Consider the following 26,784-nt stretch of genomic DNA (forward strand, 5'->3'; position numbering starts at 1 on the left):
ATTCGGATGGTAGGGTCAGAATTTGGCGTCAACAACATGAAAGCATGGATCCATCCTGCCTTGTATCAACGGTTCAGGCTGGTGGTGGTGGTGTCATGGTGTGGGGAATATTTTCTTGGCACTCTTTGGGCCCCTTGGTACCAATTGAGCATCATTGCAACGCCAAAGCCTACCTGAGTATTGTTGCTGACCATGTCCATCCCTTTATGACCACAATGTACCCAACATCTGATGGCTACTTTCAGCAGGATAATGCGCCATGTCATAAAGCTGGAATCATCTCAGACTGGTTTCTTGAACATGACAATGAGTTCACTGTACTCCAATGGCCTCCACAGTCACCAGATCTCAATCCAATAGAGCATCTTTGGGATGTGGTGGAACGGGAGATTCGCATCATGGATGTGCAGCCGACAAATCTGCGGCAACTGTGTGATGCCATCATGTCAATATGGACCAAAATCTCTGAGGAATGCTTCCAGCACCTTGTTGAATCTATGCCACGAAGAATTGAAGCAGTTCTGAAGGCAAAAGGGGGTCCAACCCGTTACTAGCATGGTGCACCTAATAAAGTGGCCGGTGAGTGTATACTATATGTACCGCAAACATCAACTACAACAAGAGCTCGCACACCCAAAAACACTCATACAGAAGACAGGCAGGGTTTTGCAGTTATTCACTAATGAATCTATGACCAGCTGCAATAGTAATGTATAGAATCTCCCATAAAATCGTGAGAAAAAAAGGTTTAAAAAAATATAATAAAAAAATAAATGTTCCAAATCACTCCTTTCCCTAGAGTACATATAAAAGTAGAAAATGACTGTGAAACACATGCACATTAGGTATCCCTGTGTCTGAAAGTGCCTGATCTACTGAATATAGGGTATCTGCAATGCTCCTGTTCCGTCGGGAAGAGGTTAATAGGAGCACTGCAGATACTGTATATTCGGGGGGGGGGGGAACAGTCCTCAAGCTCAGGGAAGGGGCAGACAGGCAACAAAAACACCCCCTCCCCTTTCCCAGCACCTACTGCACCCAAAAACTCCGACCATTTTAATTTTTGAAATTTTCCAGTAGCTGCTGCATTTCCCCCCTAGGCTTATACACAAGTCAATCTGTTTTTCCAATTTTTTGTGATAAATTAAAGGGCCTCGGCTTATATTCGGGTCGGCTTATACTCGAGTATATACGGTATGTTAAAAATCTATACTGCACCTACCAAACTGTGACTGTGATACCAAAATCGAACTTTTTTCAGATTACACAGCATACGGTATATAAAAACACAATTTCATTATCATATATACAACCACCTTCATGTAATTTTGCAGCAAACAGAGATTACAAGCAAAAATTGCACAAAAATTCAAGCAATCCCTTTCTGCAAAAAATTGTACTTTCCAAAAAAAAACTGCAATATGTGAGGAGTGTTCATATATACCACACATGTATATATTTACAGGGGCGGGTGTTAAAGAAATGCCAAAATCTCTGAAATGCACTATCCCATTTTGTGCAAATTAAATAGGACTTTACATAAAAATGTTATTTTCCATCCCTCTATAAAAATTTTAGCAACCTACTCATTCATCTCTAGTGATAATCGTTATTACTATTATTTTGGCGCATAACTGCTATCACTAGAGACGTAATATGCTCTAGAAAGCTCAGGTATGGACAGGACAGGGATTGGGTGAAATGTTATTCACGACTTTGTGTATGTGTTGTGTAAGTGTTTGGTGCGACTTTTTTTTTGGCGCTGCGACCAGGACAATGGTAAATGCCTGGGTCACAGCCCCAATAATTACATTACATTATACCTGTATTAAATTACATTATAAATCACATTAATAAATGTAAATATAATAAATAATTGTAAATATTAATTTATTAAATTACATTAAATTACATTATTAGTATGTGACAATCAGAACGCAAAAGTACAGTATGCTCTCTGGCATGAGATGGGTTAAGAAGGATGAAAGTCCCTGATAACCCCCCTCTTGGGGTCACATACAGGTTATGCAAATTGATGAGAAAGCTTTCTCAGTTCACTGATGCTTCCCGAGACAGGAGGAGGGGGGATACTTTAGAGCCCTATATCTCTGGACTCCATGAAGATATCTTGATGGTTTAAAATTGATTTTAAAGAAGAGAACCTCATCTTTAAAATGATACCAAGATCTTCATGATAGAACTTGAGTTATAGTTGAGAAAATAGTTTTGGACCGATTCACTATTGAAACACTGTTGGGAATTGAGATCTGCAATGCCAAATAGTGTTTTCAACAGTGAATCGCTCCAAAACTATACGTTCTACCATAAAAAGCTTGGTGTCATTTTAAATATGAGATTTTCATCTTTAAAATGAATCTTAAACCATCCAGATATCTGCATGTAGTCATGAGATATCGGCATTAGTAGCGAGGACGTATTAGCTACATCCTCCGCTACAAAAGTGCCACCCTGGGAGGACATAGAGCTGACATCCTCGGCAAGAAAAGGGTTAAAGCGTCTCAAAGTTATTGCCATATAAACTGACACATCAATTTGTACAAATGAAGCCTGGTCATTAAGGGGTTCCTTTTAGGCTTGGTTCTTAAGGTGTTAAAGACCAACATCTGCCGTAATAGTATAGTGGATGTTGGGAAGTGATTAAAAACTTCACTTTGACACTGTTTTTGGTGGCATTGTGACATCTCACAAGATCCAAGCCATATGTCCATCAACTTCACCTTAGTTGTCCTGGAACCATCTAAAAAAAAACCCGTAATAGGGGACCTTTCCATCATTCCTCAAAAAAAAAAAAAAAAAAAAATCAATAGAGAGATCCCACCAAAAAAATCGGTGAATGAACTGCAATAAGCAAATTCAACCCTTCCAGGATTTTTTAGCTTAAAAAAATCATAACTAGTTAGGTAGAATTCAATAAGTAAAAAACAGACCACTAATCCACTTGGCCTCAATGAGCACCTTAGTTTCTCGTCTTTCATATAGTCTGTGTGGGATTTATTTCAAATTTTTAAAAATATTTTGGTTTATTTTATTTATGTCCTTTGTTGTGCTCATATGTCCATGTGATTTATTGCAGCCATTGTAACTTTATTATACCTGTTGTTTCAATACTGGCTTAAATACTATGGTCTCATTGCACTTTATTTGCACATTGTTCGTTTTTTAGCGGCTTTATGGCATTGGCCTTCCGCTTTGGGTGTTTGGAATATACTGAATTATGCTTGCACCTCTTCTATTCACAGCCTACTGTCCTCCTAATACCTGTTTGGTCAGATGGTTGTGTGGATCAGGACAATATTCATTTGTATTTTATTGCCCTGGCACCATCTTGCTTTGTTTCAGTGTACATCGCAGCATCTATCTTCCGCCCATGTGCACCCGTTCTGCTGTGTGCATCCACGATGCGTGCTGCTTACGCGCGAGTGATGGATGTGTTTAAAAAGTCCCCGTTTGTAGCATGGTGTGTAGGGGGTATTCAGCTGGGCGACTGCAATGTCGGCACTCCGGTTGGCTTTAGTGATGTTACCGCTACTATATGCCTAAAACCAGGGAGCGCTTTGAAAAACTCTGAAGTAACTTTCCTCTTACCTTAACTATGGTGACCGGTTTGGAGCGCATAACTTTGTATGCATGAGGTTTTTTACCCCTACGCAAGATGCTTTTACTCTATGAACTCTATTATGCCTTTGCCCTTGAAGTATAGTTGTGTGTATATTTGAATGTACACCAACGAAACGCGCATGTGGGCTGTGCATAGTATAGGTTTTTTATGTCACACTTTATTTATTGTTGATCGGTAAGGTCAGTGATTTAGGAATTGCATAGTTACATAGTAGGTGAGGTTGGATAAAGACATCAGTCCATCAAGTCCAACCTATAACCCTACAATCCCTACAGTGTTGATCCAGGGGAAGGCTCATGCCAATTGCCCCATTTCAGGGAAAAAATTTCCTTCCCGACTACAATCTGGCAGTCAGTATAAAAACCCTGGATCAAAGTGTCCTTAAAATCTAGAGTCCATAACCTGTTATATTTTTCTCTTCAAGAAAGACATCCAGGCCCTCTTTGAACTTGTTTAATGAATCCGCCATCACCACTTCCTGGGGCAGAGCGTTCTGTAGCCTCAGTGGTTCCGTAGAACAGTGGTTCTTACTGTGAAGAATCCCCTTCTATGTTTCTGGTGAAACTTTCTCTCCTTCAGACGTAGTGGATGTGCACTTGTCACTGTCACAGGCCTAGGAGTAAAAAGATCCCAAGAAGACTTCCTGCTATCTGGTATTAAATTCATACTTCAACACAACATCTTCTCATTCAAAGGCAGTATATATAGACAGACGAGGGGTTGTGCTATGGGGACCCGTTTTGCGCCCTCATACGCCAATCTATATATGGGTTTATTCGAAGAACGGTACATCTATAACTCCACCTTCTATGATTCTCACATATCCTTGTATAAACGGTATATCGATGACCTCATCTTCATATGGAATGGTGATGAGCAGTCGGCCAGAGATTTCATTACATCTCTAGGACTTAATGACCTAGGTCTATCATTTACCCATCACTTCTCCACAGAACAAATCGAATTTCTTGACCTACTGATCACTATTACACCCGACGGCTTTTTTTCTACATCTACACATTTTAAAACAGTTGATGTTAATAGTTACCTGGAATATACCAGTTCTCACTATGGCCCCTGGCTGAAAAACATACCCTACAGTCAGTTCAAACGAATCCGCAAAAACTGTGACAATGACCAGACTTTTAAAGGGGCTCTATCAGCAAAATCATGCTGCTAGAGCCCCACATATGCATGAATAGCCTTTAAAAAGGCTATTCAGGCACTGTAAAAGTTAAATTAAACTACCCCCCCCCCCCCCCCCCCGTTTTAAAATAATAACTTAGAAAAGAATCTTCTCTACTTACGGAACGTGCACCCTGGGCGGGCTTTCAGGGTGCGCCGTCTTCTTCTTCCCCGCCTCTTCTTCCTCTGTCGTCTTCGGGTCCCGTCCTCCTCCGGCGCTTGCTCGCGGACACGGATAAAAAAAAAACAGCCCGGGCGCATGCGCAGTAGCACGCGGCTTCTACTACGGCTACTGCGCATGCGCCCGGGCTATTTTTTTTTTTTATCAGTGTCCGCGAGCAAGCGCCGGAGGAGGACGGGACCCGAAGACGTCAGAGGAAGAAGAGGCGGGGAAGAAGAAGACAGCGCACCCTGAATGCCCGCCCAGGGTGCACGTTCCGTAAGTAGAGAAGATTCTTTTCTAAGTTATTATTTTAAAACGGGGGGGTAGTTTAATTTAGCTTTTACAGTGCCTGAATAGCCTTTTTAAAGGCTATGCACGCATATGTGGGGCTCTAGCAGCATGATTTTGCTGATAGAGCCCCTTTAAACAGCAGGCACTTATTCTCAAAAAAAGGTTTCAAGAGAAAAAATACCCTAACTCCATTGTCAAACATGCCTTCAATAGAGCGTCTGTACTCAGCCAGGAATCATGTTTGACCACTACGATCCACTTATCCAGCCCACCCACTTCCCTTCCCCCATGTAGAAGGAATTTCATCACCACCTATAACTCAGAGCATACCAAAATCAGGGCGATCTTCAATAAACATTGGCACATCCTTCTCAGTGACCAGCACCTAACGAAATTACTCCCCAGCAAACCAACTCTGACTTTCAGAAGGTCTACAACCTTACGCAACATCCTAGCACCAAGTAGACTCCGGAATAAAACCCCTACCCCACTCATAAACCTTGTCCATAAACCACTGGGGGTATACAAATGTGGCCACCCTAGATGTCTCTGTTGCTCTAATATTAAACACAAAGCCACAGCCTTTCAATCAAATGTAACACATGAGTCTTTCCCCATTCTCACACATCTAGATTGCTCATCAGACTATGTGATCTATTTATTAGAATGCCCTTGTGGCCGCCAATACGTGGGTCGGACAATCCAGCCATTCCATTGTCGGATCAATGGACATAGAACTAACGTTTCAAAAGGGTATCTGAAACATAACCTGTCAGCACACTTTGCCAGCACTCATAACAGCAAATTTTCCAATATTACTATTATGCCAATTGAACAGATTCCTACAGCCATCCCAAATCGGTTTCAAAAATTACGACAGAGAGAATCCTATTGGATATTTAAGCTTCAAACCCTAGAACCCAGTGGTCTTAATGACACTGTAGAATCGTCCTTTTGATTCATCTTCCTGCTGCCCCCTACCACTATCACTGTTACCTGTCGCCTTTGACCTTTCAATATTTATATCCATCTTGATTTCCCAATTTATTGTTTTTATTTACTATGTGTACCTCCATATCATTAATGATATATTTATGTATTGTTATACATCATAAACTGTCTATTCCACTTTGCTGACATGCGTCATGCTTTTGCTACTCTCTGTATCTACTTGTTTATCCACTTTATGCCCTTACATGCATTATATTTGCTACTTTTTGCTCCTGTCTCTTTTTTTTTTTTTTTTTTTTTTTTTTTTTTTTTGTTTCAATGGTTTTTTATTAAGAATTTTCTGTCAACAAGAACAAAGTACAAGCAGAAAATAAAGACATGGACATGTATACACATAGCTAGATATCCGTAGTTTCATGATAATAATACAAGAGAAACAGTAGATACATGTACATCAATAAAGAAGCCATAAGAAATAACAAAACCAAATGAAGGTACAAGTCAGGCAAATATCCATTACAATATATTCTGGAATATCAGGAATTATGTCCAGAAAAGGCAGAATTATTTGTCAGAAGATGTCTCGGGTCAAACGAAATATCTTGAATTAGACCATGGTTCCCAGAGTTGCAAGAAGGAATGGTAGGAGTGATTACCTAATGCAATTATTCTTTCATATTTGAACGTAGTGTTTACCATATCAATTAAGGCTGAAATATTTGGAATCGAATTGGATTTCCACTTTTGGAATATCAAAATTTGTGCCATCATTAAGAGTTTGCAAAAGAGACGCTTATATGGTTTGACAGCGTTAGGAATATGCAATAATAATATCCCGAAATATGGATTTGGGGTCAGTCTGTATTGGCAAAGATCAGAAAGCATTGTAAACACTGTATGCCAGTATGGGGTGATAAGTGGGCATTGCCATATCATATGAAAAAAGGTCCCCACAGCCCCACACGATCTCCAACAGGACCCAGAAGTGGCAGGATACATTATTTGTAAGGTCGACGGAGAATAGTACCAACGTAAGCGTACTTTAATTGCCGTTTCAATATGCGAGCTACATTGTAGGGAAGAGTGTATCAAACGAAAAGATTGACACCAGTCTTCCTCAGAAAAAGTTTTCTGTAGGTCTCGTTCCCAATATCTAAAAGGAGGCGATTTATAAAACTCCAAAACCGCATCTAACACATTGTACAAGAAACGTAAGCCCTTCATTTTTTTTGAGACATAGGATAGTACTCTCTTGCAATAAGGCACAGGCGGTACTGGAATCTTAGTTAAGAAATGGGAGATTTGTATATATTTATAATAATGATGTGGAGGTAAACCAAATTTCTGTTGCAACGCTGGAAAGTATAATAAGGTGTTACGTTCATCATATAGCTGTGAAAGGTAAACAAATCCCAAGTTTTCCCAGGAGGATACCTCCAAATCAGTAATCAGCCATGATAACGTTGATAAGGGAGTATTAGATGGAAGCCAATGTACGTGAGAGGAGGCCTCCGCATGCATATGAGTCCAAGCTTTGAGGGAAGCTATCATAGTAGGAGAGAGCGACTTCGATGGTAAAACATTCCAGAAAGGGAGCATAAGCAAATCTCTAAGTTTGCCAGGATAAACATAAGCCCGTTCAATTTGAATCCAAGGAATAGTAGTATCTGCATTCCACCACCCTGAACATTGGGCGGTTAAAGTGGCTAAATAATAATTACGGATATTAGGAACTCCCAACCCTCCAGCCAATTTGTGTTTGAACAAGGGCCCCCTACATATTCGGGGCCTCCTCCCATTCCATACATAGCAGGAAATCACTCTTTGAACAGATTCAAAATATGATTGAGGAATCAATATCGGTAATGTATGGAACAGATAAAGCAACTTAGGCAAAAGAAGCATTTTAAACGCGGCCACTCGCCCAATCCAGGAGATATCAACTCGAGACATCTTATCACAGCTATCTTTCAATGTTTTGAGCATAGGTAAATAATTGCAATGGAAAAGTGAACCAACAGAGGTCGTTATTTGAATATCCAAGTATTGGAGAGATTCCTGTCTCCAATCAAAACCATATCGTGTCTGCAAAGCTCGAAGGAGACCAGGAGAGACGTTAAATGAAAGGGCTTGAGATTTAGAAAGATTAAGTTTATAAAAGGACAGGGTCCCAAAGTGGTCAATCAACTGCATAAGACGTGAAAGAGAGGTTTGAGGGTCTGTTAAAGTTAAAATAATATCGTCTGCATAAAGAGAGATCAAATGTGATCTTCCCTTAACATCAATACCTTTAATATTTGGGTCATCTCTAATGGCTTGAGCCAGCGGTTCCATAGATAGAACAAATATCAAAGGCGATAATGGACATCCTTGACGTGTTCCATTTGTTATATCAAAGGTATCCGAAAAAGTGCCATTAATAAATATTTTTGCCGATGGGGCCGAATATAAAGCTCCAATCGCTCCTAGTATATCTCCAGAGAAGCCCATCTTACGCAACACCGAGAAGGCATAAGACCAACAAATACGGTCAAACGCCTTCTCGGCATCCAGAGCCAACATGACCACTTCTAATTTCCGTATTTCAGTCTGGTGAACCAAATTCAAAATTCTACGAGTATTCTCATATGATTGTCTGCCTTTCACAAACCCTACTTGATCATATGTAATCAGCTCAGGGAGACAAGTCGCGAGTCTAGTAGCTATCAGTTTAGCATAAACTTTTAAATCCACATTCAGTAGAGATATAGGTCTGAAGTTCTGAGGGACCGAAGGGTCCTTCCCCGGTTTGGGTAATGTAACAATTAAAGCTTCTTGATTCTCTCTAGGAAAGCTCGCAGAGGTTATAGCTTGAGCCAAGAAGGCCCTCATAGGGGTATTCAAAATAGAGGAGAACGATTTATAATATTCATTAGTAAGTCCATCCGGACCAGGCGATTTATTTGGAGGCAGGGACTTAAATATCATGTCCAACTCATTAGAGGTGATAGGGGCGTTAAGAGTCTCCACTTGCTCAAGTGACAGAACAGGTAACTTAATGCTATTGAGAAAAGTATCAATTGCATCCTGTGATGGGAGACACTGAGACGTATCGTTTGCTAAATTATAAAGTTTGTCATAAAAATCTTTAAAACGATTAGCAATCCCTTTGGGGTCATATATTTTTTCAGAATTAGTGGTAGAGAATAGAAAAGGGATTCTAGATTTTCTATGTTTAGCTTTAAGCCTGGAAGCCAACAATTTACCTGCTTTATTAGATTGCGAATAGTATGTAGCTTTCATTTTACGCAGATTTTTCTCATATTGGTATAAGAGACATTCCCGTAATTGACTCCGAAGAGACAATAATTCAGACGCCACCATAAACGAAGGGGAGCGTTTATTGGCATCCTCACATTGCTTGATTTGTCGTGTCAGACGGTCTACTTCAGCCAGGCGAGCTTTTTTTTCAATATGACCTAAGCGTATTAAGGTGCCTCGAATAAACGCCTTATGGGCATTCCAAACAATAGCAGGATCAGAGACAGAGTGGGCATTAATTTGAAAGAATTCCTCTAAATCTTTTACAATCAAGGCTTTAGTACGTGGGTTAGATAACAAATAGTTGCTACATCTCCAAATATAATCCCTGTTTCCCCCATATCGCTCCGCTATAGTAAGTGTAATACCAGCATGATCTGACCATGTAATCTGAGAAATATCAGTCTTTTGTACCAGAGGAAGCGTATTCTGGTCAGTGAGAAATAAATCTATACGAGAATAGCTATTATGCACCGGGGAAAAATAAGTATAATCTCTTTCCGAGGTGTGTAGTATGCGCCACACATCACACAGGCCATGATGCCACAATGACTGAGTAAAGTCAGGGTGGCGAGATCCTCTTTGGGAAGAAGTATCCACATTAGGATCCGGGGCTAAATTAAAGTCTCCCATCAATAGCAAATAACCTTGTTTCCTTTTTTCAACAAGTCTCATAACTTTATTAAAAAAAGCTCGCTGGTGTTGGTTAGGAGCATATACAGACACCAGTGTATACGTAACGTTGTTCAATTGGCATACTACAATAATAAAACGTCCCCTAGGGTCCGCATAAGTATTCAAAGGTTGAAATGCCACTGTATCTCTAATACCAAGCAGGACTCCTCTGCTTTTGGAAGAATGATGAGCATGAAACAAGTGTGGATACATAGGATTATTAAGTCGCACGGCGTCTTTGACGAGTAAATGAGTTTCCTGGATTGCCAATATATCACAATGTTGAGCTCTGACTTCTCTCCACAAATAAGCTCGTTTTTGGGGAGAGTTTAACCCTCTGACATTCATAGAAAAAACTTTAAGACCCATCAAACAGTGAAATGAGAGCTATACCTATCTCCGTCCATAGCACTTTGGACGATAGAAATGACCGAGACATCTTCTGCCATGTACCTTCTTTGTCATATACAGACCTGTACCTAAACAAAGAACAAAAACAACAAAAAAGAAAAAAACGAAACAGACATACTATAACAACATAACTGGTAAGGAAATACCAGGCAGTGCAAAATAGTGTCATGTTGCTAACACCTAAATATAATGCAAAATACAGCGGACCAGCAGCTGTAGGACTCAAAAGGGGGAAATAGTCCAACAAGGGCTGCCAGTGGAAAGAACTCGTCATATCACGAAAGGAGTTAGCCCATTATCCAATGGAATCCGCAGGTGGTTTCCTTTGTGACCTGCGCACAACAGTCCATCCATCCGTGACTGGGTGAACTTGAGATTTTTCAGGAGGAGTAATAATATTAATCCGCCAGCGATTCAAAAGAGATTTCCCTTCCTCCAACGATTTAATCACATGAGTAATATTGTCTTTGACAATGACAAGGCGGACTGGGAATCCCCATTTATACAAGATGTTGTGGTGGCGCAAAGTAAAAGTGATAGGAAGAAGTTGACGCCTCAGTTGTAGGGTAGAAGCAGAGAGGTCAGAATAAATGGATATAGCTCCAAAAGGGTCAGGTAGGGATTCCAAATTACGAGTAGCTGAAAGAACTAGTTCTTTAGTGCGGTAAAAATGGATCCTGGCCAGAACATCTCTAGGAACAGAGTCCGGTAGATGCGTTGGTCTGGGAATCCGGTGTGCCCTGTCAATAGTAACATCTACAGGATCTGGGCCCGAAATGAGTGTACACATTAATTTTTGCAGATAAGAAGACAGTTCATTAGAGGATACAGTTTCAGGTATACCCCTGAATTTCAAGTTGTTTCTACGGGATCTGTCCTCCAAATCCGCCACCTTAAGGAAAACTACCTCCTTCTCTAAGCCATAGTGAGCGTCAATCAATTTGTTATGTGACGCAGCAAATTCAGCCATTTTGGATTCAACATGCATAGTACGTTGTTTCATTTCACCCATATCTCGATCTAGGGGAGTAATCATCCGAAACATATCTGTCTTCAGAGATGTATAAAAAGCTGTAAGCATAGACTTCATAGAGGATTCAGTGAGTAAATTAGAAGAAGCTGGAAAATTAGCCAATACCTCCTCGTGTATATCAACACCCGGAGTGTCCTCCTCAGAACCAGTAATCTGAGAGTCAGTGATCTTTGGACGTCTTTTAAGAGGGCTGGTAGAGGGAGAAGTCGCTGGGCCTGCACTACAGGAAGACGGAGATCCGCCATCTTGTGATGTCCCCTGTTTCCCGCCACCATCAGCATTAACATTGCGAAAATGGTCATCCGACCCAGAAGAGTCAAGCATGGAAGTCGGTGGTAACGATGAAACCGTTGCCGATAGGGTGTTTTTGGCAGAGCGTATCGCTTCTAGCTGTTCCGGAGAACGACTCGTTGGCGAGGAGGCCTTAGAGCCCGAGCTGGAGTGAGAAGCAGCGCCATCTTGACTCACCTCTCCGGTAGGTTTGAAGTAAAAGTCCGTCAATTTGCGAGGTTTAACACTGGCTGTTTTCCTTTTCGGCATCTTGTTGTGTTAGGAGGATATACCGATCCCTCTGAAAGCTAATCAACCCTGGGAAATCGCTGTGGAAGTCGCTTTAGTGGGCTAAGTCTGCAGAGCTCCGAGCTCACACGTCCATTCCCTTCAGCTGCCAAGCTCTGCCCCCCCCTTTTTTTTTTTTTTTTTTTTTTTAATGTCTTTATTCATAGCTTGCTTGCATAGACAAGCTTACTCCCTTATACCTGCCCCCCCCCCTTTTTTTTTTTTTTTTCCTTCTCCCCTCCCACATCAGGGTATATATACCCCTCATGGCACTACAAGGCCTGACTTGGTTCTAAGGCTGTTGCTGGACACTTCCTGCTGTAAGTAATTCCTCATTACCCATTAGCATTACACTGTAGCCCTTACAGGGATCCACAACTAATATGCAAAAGAATGTGTTTATTGCAACCTATGACATGTTATATGGGGATTTCTTGTTTTATCCGTATACTACCACTTTACCACCTTACTTAGCAACTTTAAGTTTGCGCATCACCATCTTACTAGGATGTTGGTCTAGGTTTTGGGGACCCCCAACTTTCCATATGTCCAAAGTTTTTGATTTAGCCTATGTAGAACTGCACATGACTGTACTTTTTTTTTTTTTTTCCCTTTATTCAGAGCTTGCTGGGACAAGCATGCTCCCCTATACTTGATATTTGATATCTATCATATGACTTTTTATTATGACCATTACCACCTTTCCATCTATCTATATGTCACTGAGGGGTAATTACTCAATAAATATGCAGTCACTGAAGGAGTAATAAAATTAAAACATAACTTTTAATAGTGATGTATAAAAAAAATTCTAAAATCATCCACCAATACACTAACTAATGGTGCTCAGGGATAGAAAGATTAGAGGTATGCCCATACATTATAGGACACACTTTAAGATACATGCCTCCACTAGCCCTGAGTCACCACTAACTACCCCAAAATGAAAGCAGGGGTTAAGTTTGCATGGTCAGTGGCTAAAGTGTTCACCCTGACCTATTTACAAATACGGCTGGGCTATTCCTAGCATCCTAGCCAGATCCTAGCCCATCGCAGTCCCGACGGTCTGGATCTTCTGGACCAAATGGATCTTCTGCAGTTTATCTTGAAGCGTAATTATTTTACGTATGACGGCCGCTCCTTCCTCCAGACCGTCGGGACTGCGATGGGCAGTCCCGCTGCACCGACTTTTGCAAATTTATATCTGGGGTGGTGGGAGGAGCGGTACGTCTTTTCAGAGGAGATGGAAATGTGGACGTCAATGGTCCATATGTGGCTTAGATATATTGACGACATATTGATTTTTTGGTCGGGAACTGAGATACAGTTCAGGGAATTCGTCAATATGTTAAATAAAAATGATCTCAATCTCAAATTCACCGCTGATGTGAATAAACGCCAACTCACCTTTTTAGATCTGAAAATCACTATTGATGAGATGGGTGATGTGTCTACCGAAGTATATCGGAAAGAGACGGCCACTAATAACATCCTCTCGTGGGATAGTCACCATCCCCTTCCTTTACGGAGGGGTATCCCTAAGGGACAATTTTTGAGAATGAGACGTAATTGTTCCTCATTTTCTTCCTTCCAACATGCCTCAAGGGATCTTTCCAGTCGACTAAAAGCACGTGGTTACCCAGAATCGGTTTTGACTGAATCCTACAATTATGCACGTACACAAAATCGAACTGACCTACTTAATCCTCGCCCTAGGGACAATGTGAATAATCAAATTAGAATTATTGGGACATTTGACCATCTAAACAGAGAAGTGAGATCCATACTCCACTCTTATTGGAATGTATTGAAACTAGATACGGATATTGTAGATTTATTACAAGATACACCATCGATTACGTTTCGTAGGGGCAGAAATCTTCAAGACAGACTGATACATAGCCACATGACCCCATTATCTACAACTACTTGGCTCAACAAAAATGTGCCTAACGGGATGTTCAAATGTGGAAAATGTAAGGCGTGTGAATTTATTAAAATGGGCCCCAAATTCTCATGCGTATCCACCGGGAAAACATATGACATCCGCAGTTTTATCAACTGTTCCAGTGAGGGAGTGGTATATGTAGCAACATGTAGTTGCCCCAAGAATTATGTTGGTATGACATCACGACAACTACGTCGCCGTATTTTAGATCATATTGGCAATATTAGGCGTAACGAAGATAGACCGTTAAGCCGACATATTTGGGATCATCATGATGGTGATACTAAAGCTATTCACTTCCAAGGTATAGAAATTGTCAGACCAAATCCTAGAGGCGGTGATCTACACCAAAGGATATTACAAAAAGAGGCAACTTGGATATACAGGATGCAATCATTGAGCCCCAAGGGGTTAAATGAAAATATTGGGTACACTTGCTTTATATAGAGGAGTTGGGTTTGTGTAGCCCCTAAGGGTTAATGTTTTCCAGGCCCTTTTGTATAATTATCTTAGCAAATGGTAACTTTCTGACTATATGGCTATGGTATTGTAGGCTTTATATAATTTCCGTTTGGTAATGGCCTATGAATAGAATTCATTTAGGGTGCTTATAGGATCCTTGCACCCTTTGCAGTTTTCCAGATTTCACAATATATGTATATAGCCATTGGTATGTCACACCTATACTTACCTGTACAATTGGGAGCAGTTCACACTGGTGTTCCATGTTGCGAACCCTTAACACATTATATAATGTCATCTTTAGCAGCAAATTATGAGGGTTAAGCACTCATACAATGTAGCGATCTGTATATATCAATGTAGCGATCTGTGTATATCCTTGTGATAATACATCATTGCAAATATTGTCTTTACTTACCTTATGGTCAGTTTTACTTTACAGGATGCGGTTCTTTTTGGAATGTCATATGCATCAATGTACCATAGTAATGGTGAGACATTAAATGTCTGTCTATTAGATACAGCAGACAGCATTATACTTCATTTACCAGCGATGTTTAATTATGCCGGTGATCTATTTATGATCATGGCATTAGGGTTAATAGTATTCATGTATCGGACCCATGCATTCAGCCCCGGGCTCAGTATATGGGCGCGACCAATTACGGTGCGCCACGTCATGAGAGGCGTGACTGCATGGGCGGAGTTTTGGATTCATAATCCCGAGAGACGCCGCGGCCGGCGGCATACACCAGTACTCCGTCCTACCATACGGGACGGGGGAACTGCGGTTCTTACCGCACTACGATTAGTACTATCGAGTACTTCACTCCCTCCTGATGATTTGACCCGTAATAGGGCTAATGAAACGCGTTGAGGGGAATATGCTGAGAGCAGGATATCATTTTTACTGCTAAACATTTTTCTGGCTAGGATGCTAGGAATAGCCCAGCCGTATTTGTAAATAGGTCAGGGTGAACACTTTAGCCACTGACCATGCAAACTTAACCCCTGCTTTCATTTTGGGGTAGTTAGTGGTGACTCAGGGCTAGTGGAGGCATGTATCTTAAAGTGTGTCCTATAATGTATGGGCATACCTCTAATCTTTCTATCCCTGAGCACCATTAGTTAGTGTATTGGTGGATGATTTTAGAATTTTTTTTATACATCACTATTAAAAGTTATGTTTTAATTTTATTACTCCTTCAGTGACTGCTTTCCATCTATCTGTTTACTCATGTATGTATCTAGTTATCTGTCAACCAAATCTTACCATGGTTCTCTTTCTTTTTCTAAAAACTTTTGCTTAGAGCTGCTGAGACAATCATATCTCCTATACCTGATATTTTATATATACTATGTTACTTTTTATTATGATTACTACCACTTTTTTTTTTTTTCTATCTATTTATCTATGTATTTATTCATTTATTTATGATTACGTTTTATCATGTTTTGATTATTGATTTTAATTCTAGTATTTGTCTGTTACTGTATATTGTAGTGGCCTGAAGAAGACACCCGCCCGGTGTCGAAACGCGTAGCCGTTTTAAGCTGTTGTTCATGTCCTTGGAGCAATAAAACAGAACCAATTCATCTTAATCTTGCATATCGTCATTTTTAATTTTCAAGTCTATTACGGATTTTGCTGCCTTTAGCGCTCTGCCAGTTCCCGGTTTTTCTATATATCTTTTCAATTTTTTCACCACCCACTTTGTGGGACGGTGTCCGGGTTAGAGCTGCAATTGGCCTGTTGGGCAATTGGCCCGGTGGGCTCCTGACTGGAGTCTACTATTTCCACCAGACGGGCGCCAGGTCACCCTTTTTAAACTTCTCTCTTCAAGAAAGGCATCCAGGCCCTCTTTGAACTTGTTTAATGAATCCGCCATCACCACTTCCTGGGGCAGAGCGTTCTGTAGCCTCAGTGGTTCCGTAGAACAGTGGTTCTTACTGTGAAGAATCCCCTTCTATGTTTCTGGTGAAACTTTCTCTCCTTCAGATGTAGTGGATGTGCACTTGTCACTGTCACAGGCCTAGGAGTAAAAAGATCCTTAGAAAGTTCTTTGTATTTTCCCTTCATGTATTTTTACATTGTTATTAGATCTCATCTTTTCTCTAAACTGAATAACCCCAAGTTTGTTAATCTATCGTTGTACTCCAATCCACCCATTCCCTAATCATTTTGGTTGCCCGTCTTTGCACTTTTTCAAGTTCACTTATGTCTTTCTTGTATATTGGGGCCCAAAATTGAGCATAATATTCTAAGTGTGGCCGTACCAGTGATTTGTATAGAGGCATAGCTATGTTCTTATTATGAGAATCTATACCTCTTTTGATGCATCCCATAATTTTATTTGCCTTGCAGCAGCTGCTTGACACTGGTCACTAAAGGTAAGCTTGCTGTCCACCAAAATCCCTAAGTCTTTTTCATTGGCAGTCTTAACCAGTAATTTACTATTAAGTACATAATCATACATTTTATTACGTCGACCAAAGTGCATTACCTTACATTTGTCAACATTGAACTTCATTTGCCAAGTCTCCGCCCATGCTTCCAGTTTCCTTAGATCTGCTTGTAATATTCTACTGTCCTCCTCATTATTGATTACCTTATAAAGTTTAGTATCATCAGAAAATATGGACACCCTCCTTTGTAAACCCTCTACCAGGTCAGTACCAGGTCATTAACCAGTTAAGGACCAGGCCCAGAAGTGCACTAAGAACCAGGCCTCTTTTTTCAAAACTGACATGTATTACTTTAAATGGCAATAACTTTGAGATGCTTTAACTTACATAAGTGATTTTCAGATTGTTTTTTCGTAACACATGATACTTCATGTTAGTGGTAAACACTAATCAATATTTTTGTATTTATTTATTTAAAAAAAAAACTAGGAAATATGATGAAAATTTGGAAAAAATTGCAATTTTCAAAATGTGAAATTCTCTGCTTTTCAGGCAGATAGTCATACCATCCAAATACATGAATAAATATTATCTCCCATATCTCTGCTTTATATCGGCTTCATCTTTTGATTGTCTTTTAATTTATTTAGGATGGCCTCACAGCTGATTCACAGATTTTATTAACAATGGGACTTAAAAATGAAAAATTACTTTTTTTTCCAATTAATCGTCCATTTAGCGCCATATTTTTAATTTTGCAATTAGTTAAAGAATTAAAAGTCCCCACAGTTTGTTACACAATTTCTTCTTAACACGGCAATACCCCATATGTGGCCATAATCTGATGTTTGGGTACATGGTGTGGGGCTCAGAATGGAAAGAGCACTATGGCTTTTGGAAAGCAGATGTTGCTAGAATAGCTTTCTGGTGCCATGTCACATTAGCTGAGCCCCTAAAGTATCAATACAATGGAAACCCCTCAAAAGTGACCCCATTTTAGAAACTACACAGGTGACAGTAAACTGGAATTCACCAAAAAGTGACCCTATTTTGTAGGGACAATTTTAGGGTCTCTGCAAATGTGACATGGTGTCCAAAAACAAAGAATCTAAATCTGCACTCCAAAAGCACATATCGCTCCTTCACATCTGCGCCCTGCTGTGTACCCAAATGGTGGTGTATGCCCACATGTATGACACTGGTGTACCCAGGATAATGTGCTTAATGCCATATGTGGGTAGAAATGGTTGTTTGAGCACAGCCGGGCACAGAAGGGAAGGAGCGCCAGACCCCCTAACCCCACCCCCCGCCAAGGAGGTACCTAAAGACCGGACGTATTTCGGCAATAGTCCGGTCTTTAGGTACCAGTACTTCAGGCCGTAAATTTACGTACGGCGGTCCTCATGTAGTTACTAAAGATATTAAACAAGAGAGGACCTAATACTGACCTTTGTGGCACCCCATTGGTGACTGTGACCCAGTTGTTTACCATTAACAAGTACCCTCTGTTTCCTATCAGTGAGCCAGTTGCTAACCCAATGTATATGTTTTCCCCCAGTCCCAACATTCACATTTTGCGTACCAACCGTTTATGTGGAACAGTATCAAAATCCTTTGAAAAGTCCAGGTACACCACGTCTACTGCATTACCCATGTCCAGTCTTGAACTGACCTCCTCATAGAAGCTGATCAGATTAGTCTGACATGATCGATTCCTCATAAACCCATGCTGATTGGGTGTTATAATATTATTTACATTGAGATACTCCAGGATAGCATCTCTTAGAAATCCCTCAAATATCTTACTCACCACAGCAGTTAAACTTACTGGCCTATAGTTTCAAGGTTCACAGTTACACCCCTTTTTGAAATTTGGCTCCATATTTGCTATGCACCAATCCTGTGGAACAGACCCAGTCATTACTAAATCCTTAAAGGCATCCTATCATTTAAACACTTCTAGTTGACACGTCGGAATAGCCTTAAGGAAGGCTATTCGTCTGCTACCTTTATAAGTCGTCTCTGGCCTGCCGTTCGGTGAAAAATCAATTTTTTTTTGGTATGCAAATGAGTTCTCTCACAGCACTGGGGGCGTCCACAATGCTGCGAGCGAACTCTCTCCAGTGATGCCTCCATCTTCTGCAGCAATCGCCTCTTCATCTTCTTCTGGCTGGGGTCAGACTTGTGCGCCTGCGCAGTCTGCTCTGCCATCGTGACCCAGGCAGAACTGAGTGCACAGGTCGGCTGTCACGTTGAGGACATTGTCCCAGTTTATGCTGCTAAACTCCTCTCTTAGCTTGTTAAAATTGGCCTTCTTGAAGTTTAGCATTTTTGTACCCCCTCTAATGAACATCTTGTTAATGTGTACAATAAAACTTATTATTATGTTATGGTCACTATTTCCCAGATGTCCACCAACCTCCACTTTTGACAGTGTGTCAGGTTCATTTGTTAAAATTAGGTCTAAAAGTGCCTTGCCTCTTGTTGGGTCCTGCACTAGTTGTGATAGGTAATTTTGTTACTGACAAGAACCTGTTCCCTTTGTTGGATTTCTGCTTCCCAGTTGATATCTGGGTAGCTGAAATTCCCCATAATATTATATACTTTATTATGTTTTGCAGCCTCATCTATTTGTTTAATTAGTATATTTTCAGCTTCTTCCGTTATATTTGGAGATTTATAACAAACCTCTATCAGTATTTTATTAGTTTTTGTTTCCCCCGTAATTTCCACCCATAAGGACTCCACATATTCATTTTCCTCCCAGATGTCCTCACGCAGGACTGGCTTAAGGCAGGATTTTACGTATAAGCAAACCCATCCTTCTTTCTTATTTGTACGCTCCTTTCTAAACATACTGCATCCTTGTATATTTACAGCCCAGTCATAGCTAGAGTCCAGCCATGTCTCACTTACCCCCACCATGTCGTAATTTTCTTCCAACATCATCACTTCTAGTTCCTCCATCTTGTTAGTGAGGCTTCGGGCATTCGTATACATACATTTCATAGATTTATCTTCCCTACTCTTCCACTGCCTACTGACTGTTCTAACCCCACTCCCCGCTCCACCCCCAGTTACAGTATTTAGCCCTCTTTCCATTTCTACACTATCTTGCCCTCTACATCTGTTACCCTCCCCCCAGTCCCTAGTCTGAACACTCCTCCAACCGTCTAGCCATCTTCTCCCTCAGCACAGCTGCACCCTCCCCATTGAGATGCAGCCCATCCCTAGCATAGAACCTGTAGCCCTCAGCAAAGTCGGCCCAGTTCTCCAGAAACCCAAACCCCTCCTTCTTACACCAACTCTTAAGCCACTTGTTCACCTCCCTAATCTCCTGCTACCTTTCCTGTGTGGCTCGCGGAACAGGCAGTATTTCTGAGAATACTACCCTGGAGGTCCTTGCCTTCAACTTGCTCCCTAAATCCCTGAAATCATTTTTAAGGAACTTCCACCTACCTCTAATTTTGTCATTTGTGCCAACGTGCACCATGACTGCTGGGTCCACACCAACCCCACCCAGTAATCTGTCAACCCGATCCGCGATGTGTCGAACTCGAGCGCGAGGAAGGCAACACACCATACGACGATCCCGGTCTTTGTGACAGATTGCCCTATCTGTTCCCCTAATAATTGAATCTCCCACTACCAGCACCTGTCTAGTCTTCTCTGCGCTCCTATCCCCCTTCATACTGGAGCAGACATTCCCCTGGCTTTCAGAGGACGTGTCATGCTGCAGCAGTATTAACCCTGTACTAACATCCCCCTCATCTGCCAATTTAGCAAACTTGTTGGGGTGTGGTAGACTAGGGTTAGGTTCCGGACATGGTCTACGCTACATAGGGCGGTTACCCTGGTTAGGACATAGGGTGGCATTAGTCCCTGTCTCTCTAATATATTAGGGTCAAGGCAGCTATTCTTTTCCTACCTTTATTCCTATTATATACCCTATCCATATTTCCGGACTACCCTTATATAACCAGTACATCTCTGCACTCAATTGGTCCTTTTCACATCTGATATGGTAAGACCTATTGGTTGATATCAAGTATTGGACCGCCGTGTCTTTGTTTTGTGAACAGACTGTGTGTGTAATTTATGGTTTCCTACCTGACTCTAATGGGACTTTGTTATTAATATTTGTATTACATGTTTTTTTAACCCTGGATATTAAAGGTTAAGTTTTAGATGCCTTTGTTCTTTTTGTGGTGGTCTTTAAAAAATCATGTTGTGTTCATTGTCTTTCTTGTCGAAAATGTTAACCGGAATTATGGAATTACAACAGTAGCTCAGCCCACAGATGCTATAATTAAAGCGGTGTTCCTAAGGTATAAAATACTGTCTTCTTGTCTTGAAATTTTAAGGAATTTTCAAAGATTAGTAAATTATCCCTAATAGAGCTGAACCTGGGGGCAAAATAATTAAATCTTTCTCCTTGATTTTCCTCTGCTCTGCTTCCCACTTCTTGGCATATGACTTAAACAGGAAACACTTGGAGCTGCCAACTAAGTGGCAAGGCAGGTCATCGCTCCAGCCAGTGTTTGGCTGAACTGACCTCTCCAAGCATTTCCTGTTTGTCCTGAGACAATAAAAAATGAAACAGTAAGGGAAAGGGTAGTGGTGAGAAACATTTTGTTATAAATCTCAACATGTCGGCTGTGGATATTTTTCTTCAATGTGTGATTAGGATTAGCCAGAATCTCATCCACTTTGCAGGTACTGTAAAATGCAATGGGTACCCGGTCTTAAAAAGGACATCCAGGATTTGCAGTTTTCTGAAAAGAGATCGGGACGGTGAAAAAAAAACCACATACTCATCTGTCCTCGATGCTTCGTTGTCCCCCCTCCACTGTACTGTCTTTGTACAGTGTACTCATACCTTGGTGGCACCCTGGTCAGTCCTCCGGTGGAAGTCCTTGCCTTTTGTGGCAGCTGAGGTCAATCAGCAGCCTAAGGAAAGATACTGGGTTGTTGCTCACATACGTGATGTCTCGCGTCCTTTCTTTGAAGTTTTAAAAGGGGTGAAGCTGTGACAAACGTTTTTTCTTTTCTTTTCTTTTCTTTTTTTTTTAATTTTTTTATTTTATTTTTTTATTTTTTGGTAGAGTTGGAAGGGACCTCAAGGGCCATCGGGTCCAACCCCCTGCGAGTGCAGGTTTTCCTAAATTATCCCAGCTATATTTTTATCCAGATTCCGCTTGAAGATTTCCATTGATGGAGCGCACACCACCTCCCGTGGCAGCCTATTCCACTCTCTCACTACCCTCACTGTCAGAAAGTTTTTCCTAATGTCTAATCTGTATCTCTTTCCCTTTAGTTTCATCCCATTGCTTCTTGTACTTCCTTGTGCTAATGAGAATAGGGTAGATCCCTCTGCACTGTGACTACCTTTCAGATATTTGTAGACTGCTATTAAATCTCCCCTCAGCCTTCTCTTCTGCAAACTAAACAATCCCAATTCTTTTATGAAAAGATATAGTTTATATAGTGGTATAATAGTGTGTAATCTCATCAATTTAAAGAATGACTTTGCTAATAATTTTGCTGTTCGGTTAGTTGGATATGCCTTAGCAACAAATTTGTCACTTGAGGTCAGCATATCACTTTTACTGAAGAGTGGGACTCAGGAGCGTCAGAGTGATCTCAAAAAGCAGTTTCCAACCTTTCCTTTAAAAAGGTTTATCTTGGAAATTCTGTAATATAGCAATTTATATATATTTATTTTTTACTTTGGTTTTGCTTACAAGGTCCTCTGAGGTCTATGGTGGAAGGACTTCAGTCAGAAGAGTCGGATGATGACAGTTCAGGTGGCGAAGATGAAGCCGTCAAGATTAAAACAGCAGGTCGTGATTCTCGGTAAGCAATATGTCCCTAAAGACCAAGGTTTACAGTATCTTAGCAGTAAGAATATACAGCAAAGTTTTTAAGAGTAGTAATGTACTGCATCTGTTAACCCCTTAGAGACACAGCCCAAAAGTATGTTAAGGACCAGGCCTCTTTTTTCAAAACTGACATGTGACTCTTTAACTTACACAAGTGATTTTGAGATTGTTTGTTTTCTCGTAACACATTACACTTCATGTTAGTGGTAAATAGAGATGAGCGAACACTAAAATGTTCGAGGTTCAAAATCCGATTCGAAGAGCCGCTCACTGTTCGACTGTTCGAACGGGTTTCGAACCCCATTATAGTCTATGGGGAACATATACTTGTTAAGGGGGAAACCCAAATCCGTGTCTGGAGGGTCACCAAGTCCACTATGACACCACAGGAAATGATGCCAACACCTCTGGAATGCAACTGGGACAGCAGGGGAAGCATGCCTGGGGGCATCTAACACACCAAAGACCCTCTATTACCCCACTATCACAGCCTAACAACTACACATTTTACACACTCAATACCACCTCTCAGACAGTGGAAAAACACCTTGAAACATGTGTATTTGGCCCTTGGAGTGAGAAGAGCCTGTCGCCAGCATTGTATTGGGTACTTGGAGTGAGGAGAGCCTTGCAACAGCAGTGTATTTGGCCCTTGTAGTGAGTTGAGGTTGGCACCAGCATTGTTTTTGAAAATCAGGGTGGATTGAGCCTCTAACCAGCAGAGTTTTGGGAAATCAGGGTGGAGGGAGCCTCTAACCAGCAGAGTTTTGGGAAATTCATGGTGGAGGTAGCCTCTAACCAGCAGAGTTGTGGGAAATCAGGATGGAGGGAGCCTCTAACCAGCAGAGTTGTGGGAAATCAGGATGGAGGGAGCCTCTAACCAGCAGAGTTGTGGGAAATTCATGGTGGAAGGAGCCTCTAACCAGCAGAGTTTTGGGAAATCAGGGTGGAAGGACCCTCTAACCATCAGAGTTGTGGGAAATCAGAATGGAGGGGAGCCTCTAACCAGCAGAGTTTTGGTAAATTCATGGTGGAGGGAGCCTCTAAACCAGCAGAGTTGTGGGAAATTCATGGTGGAGGGAGCCTCTAACCAGCAGAGTTGTAGGAAATCAGAATGGAGGGGAGCCTCTAACCAGCAGAGTTTTGGTACATTCATGGTGGAGGGAGCCTCTAACCAGCAGAGTTGTGGGAAATTCATGGTGGAGGGAGCCTCTAACCAGCAGAGTTGTGGGAAATCAGGATGGAGGGAGCCTCTAACCAGCAGAGTTGTGGGAAATTCATGGTGGAAGGAGCCTCTAACCAGCAGAGTTTTGGGAAATCAGGGTTGAGAGAGCCTCTAACCAGCAGAGTTTTGGGAAACTCATGGTGGAGGGAGCCTCTAACCAGCAGAGTTGTGGGAAATCAGAATGGAGGGGAGCCTCTAACCAGCAGAGTTTTGGTAAATTCATGGTGGAGGGAGCCTCTAACCAGCAGAGTTGTGGGAAATTCATGGTGGAGGAAGCCTCTAACCAGCAGAGTTGTGGGAAATCAGGATGGAGGGAGCCTCTAACCAGCAGAGTTTTGGTACATTCATGGTGGAGGGAGCCTCTAACCAGCAGAGTTGTGGGAAATTCATGGTGGAGGGAGCCTCTAACCACCAGAGTTGTGGGAAATTAGGGTGGAGGGAGCCTCTAACCAGCAGAGTTTTGGGAAACTCATGGTGGAGGGAGCCTCTAACCAGCAGAGTTGTAGGAAATCAGAATGGAGGGGAGCCTCTAACCAGCAGAGTTTTGGTAAATTCATGGTGGAGGAAGCCTCTAACCAGCAGAGTTGTGGGAAATTCATGGTGGAGGAAGCCTCTAACCAGCAGAGTTGTGGGAAATTAGGGTGGAGGGAGCCTCTAACCAGCAGAGTTTTGGGAAACTCATGGTGGAGGGAGCCTCTAACCAGCAGAGTTGTAGGAAATCAGAATGGAGGGGAGGGAGCCTCTAACCAGCAGAGTTGTGGGAAATTCATGGTGGAGGAAGCCTCTAACCAGCAGAGTTGTGGGAAATCAGGATGGAGGGAGCCTCTAACCAGCAGAGTTTTGGTACATTCATGGTGGAGGGAGCCTCTAACCAGCAGAGTTGTGGGAAATTCATGGTGGAGGGAGCCTCTAACCACCAGAGTTGTGGGAAATTAGGGTGGAGGGAGCCTCTAACCAGCAGAGTTTTGGGAAACTCATGGTGGAGGGAGCCTCTAACCAGCAGAGTTGTAGGAAATCAGAATGGAGGGGAGCCTCTAACCAGCAGAGTTTTGGTAAATTCATGGTGGAGGGAGCCTCTAACCAGCAGAGTTGTGGGAAATTCATGGTGGAGGAAGCCTCTAACCAGCAGAGTTGTGGGAAATCAGGATGGAGGGAGCCTCTAACCAGCAGAGTTTTGGTACATTAATGGTGGAGGGAGCCTCTAACCAGCAGAGTTGTGGGAAATTCATGGTGGAGGGAGCCTCTAACCAGCAGAGTTGTGGGAAATCAGGGTGGAGGGAGCCTAGTAGGAGCAGAATTTTGCAACGCTTATGGTGGATGAGTATGAGGATGCGGAGGAGGAATTGGAGAGGTTGAGCACAGACATCGACTTTCATGTTGGGGTGCTTTACACAGGTGGGCACAAAAATGAAGGCTCTATCCAGTGGTGGTTCATTTTTATCAAAGTGAGCCGGTCGGCACTCTCAGCTGACAGCCGGCTGCACTTGTCAGTGATGATGCCACCGGCTGCACTGAACACCCTCTCAGGACGCTGGCGGCAGGACAGGACAGCACCTCCGAGGCATATAGGGCAAGTTCAAGCCACAGGTCCAACTTCGACACCCAATACGTGTAGGGCACAGAGGGATTGGAGAGGACAGGGCTGTGGTCGGAAAGGTATTCCCGCAACATGCGCCTATACTTGTCACGCCTGGTGACACTAGGACCCTCAGTGGCGGTACTTTGGCGAGGGGGTGCCATCAAGGTGTCCCAGACCTTAGACAGTGTGCACCTTGTTTGTGTGGACCGGGGAGCACTTGGTCGCCTAGTGGAGGAACTGCCCTCTCTGCCGCCAACGTCACATGCTGGAAACATCTCCATCATATTCTGCACCAATTGCTTGTGGCAAGCATTGATGTGATTGGCACTCCCCTCTACCGGAATAAAAGATGAGATTTTTTTTATACCGGGGGTCAAGGATAGCAAAGATCCAGTACTGGTTGTCCTCCATTATTTTGACAATACGCTTGTCAGTTGTAAAGCACCCCAACATGAAGTCAGCCATGTGTGCCACAGTGTTAGTTGGCATGACTCCTCTGGCCCCACCGGAAAGTTCAATCTCCATTTCCTCCTCATCCTCCCTTTCTACCCATCCGCGCTGCAACAATGGGACGATTCGAAGTTGCCCGGAAGCCTCCTGTATCCATCACATCATCGGACAGGTCTTCTTCCTCCTCCTCTTCCTCCATTAAACACGGTGAAGTGGACAGATGTGTGGACCTACTCTCCAGCTGTGACGGATCTGATGCTATCCCTGACTCCTCCGTGTTCAGGGGTGAACCTACCCCTTTTGCCGCCCGAGGCGAACTACAGAGAGCCGCCCCTCCCCCCAGGAGGGGGCGGAGCGAAGGGGCGTGGTCGAGGGAAGGGCGTGGCAGAGTGAAGGGGGCGTGGCGGCGCGAAGGGGCGGGGCTTAGCACCGTTTGCCGGCAGAGGGCAGGCACGGAGATGAGCTGCTCTCTGCCTGAGTGTGAGGGGAGGCTGCTGGAGCAGCGCTGCTCCAGTGGCCTCCCCAAACCACCGCTCGCTGCTAAGCCAGTCCAGGACAGCTTGTCCTGGACTGGCTTAGGTAATCAAAAATGCTGCCCTCCCTGGAGTCCTGACATAGCGCCTCC

At 42.4% G+C, this 26,784-nt stretch overlaps 1 protein-coding gene across 2 annotated transcripts in view; it reads left to right on the forward strand.

Annotated features, from left to right (window-relative positions):
• Positions 1-26,784, forward strand: part of MLLT1 (MLLT1 super elongation complex subunit) — a 260,650-nt gene that overhangs the window by 126,017 nt on the left and 107,849 nt on the right. For both annotated transcript variants that reach the window (XM_075283405.1, XM_075283412.1), the window contains one exon: positions 22,771-22,879. In XM_075283405.1, the coding sequence (XP_075139506.1) occupies positions 22,771-22,879 (109 nt within the window). The remainder of the gene's footprint in view (positions 1-22,770; positions 22,880-26,784) is intronic.

Source organism: Leptodactylus fuscus, chromosome 1, assembly GCF_031893055.1.
Source record: "Leptodactylus fuscus isolate aLepFus1 chromosome 1, aLepFus1.hap2, whole genome shotgun sequence".
NCBI classification, from domain to species: Eukaryota; Metazoa; Chordata; class Amphibia; order Anura; family Leptodactylidae; genus Leptodactylus; species Leptodactylus fuscus.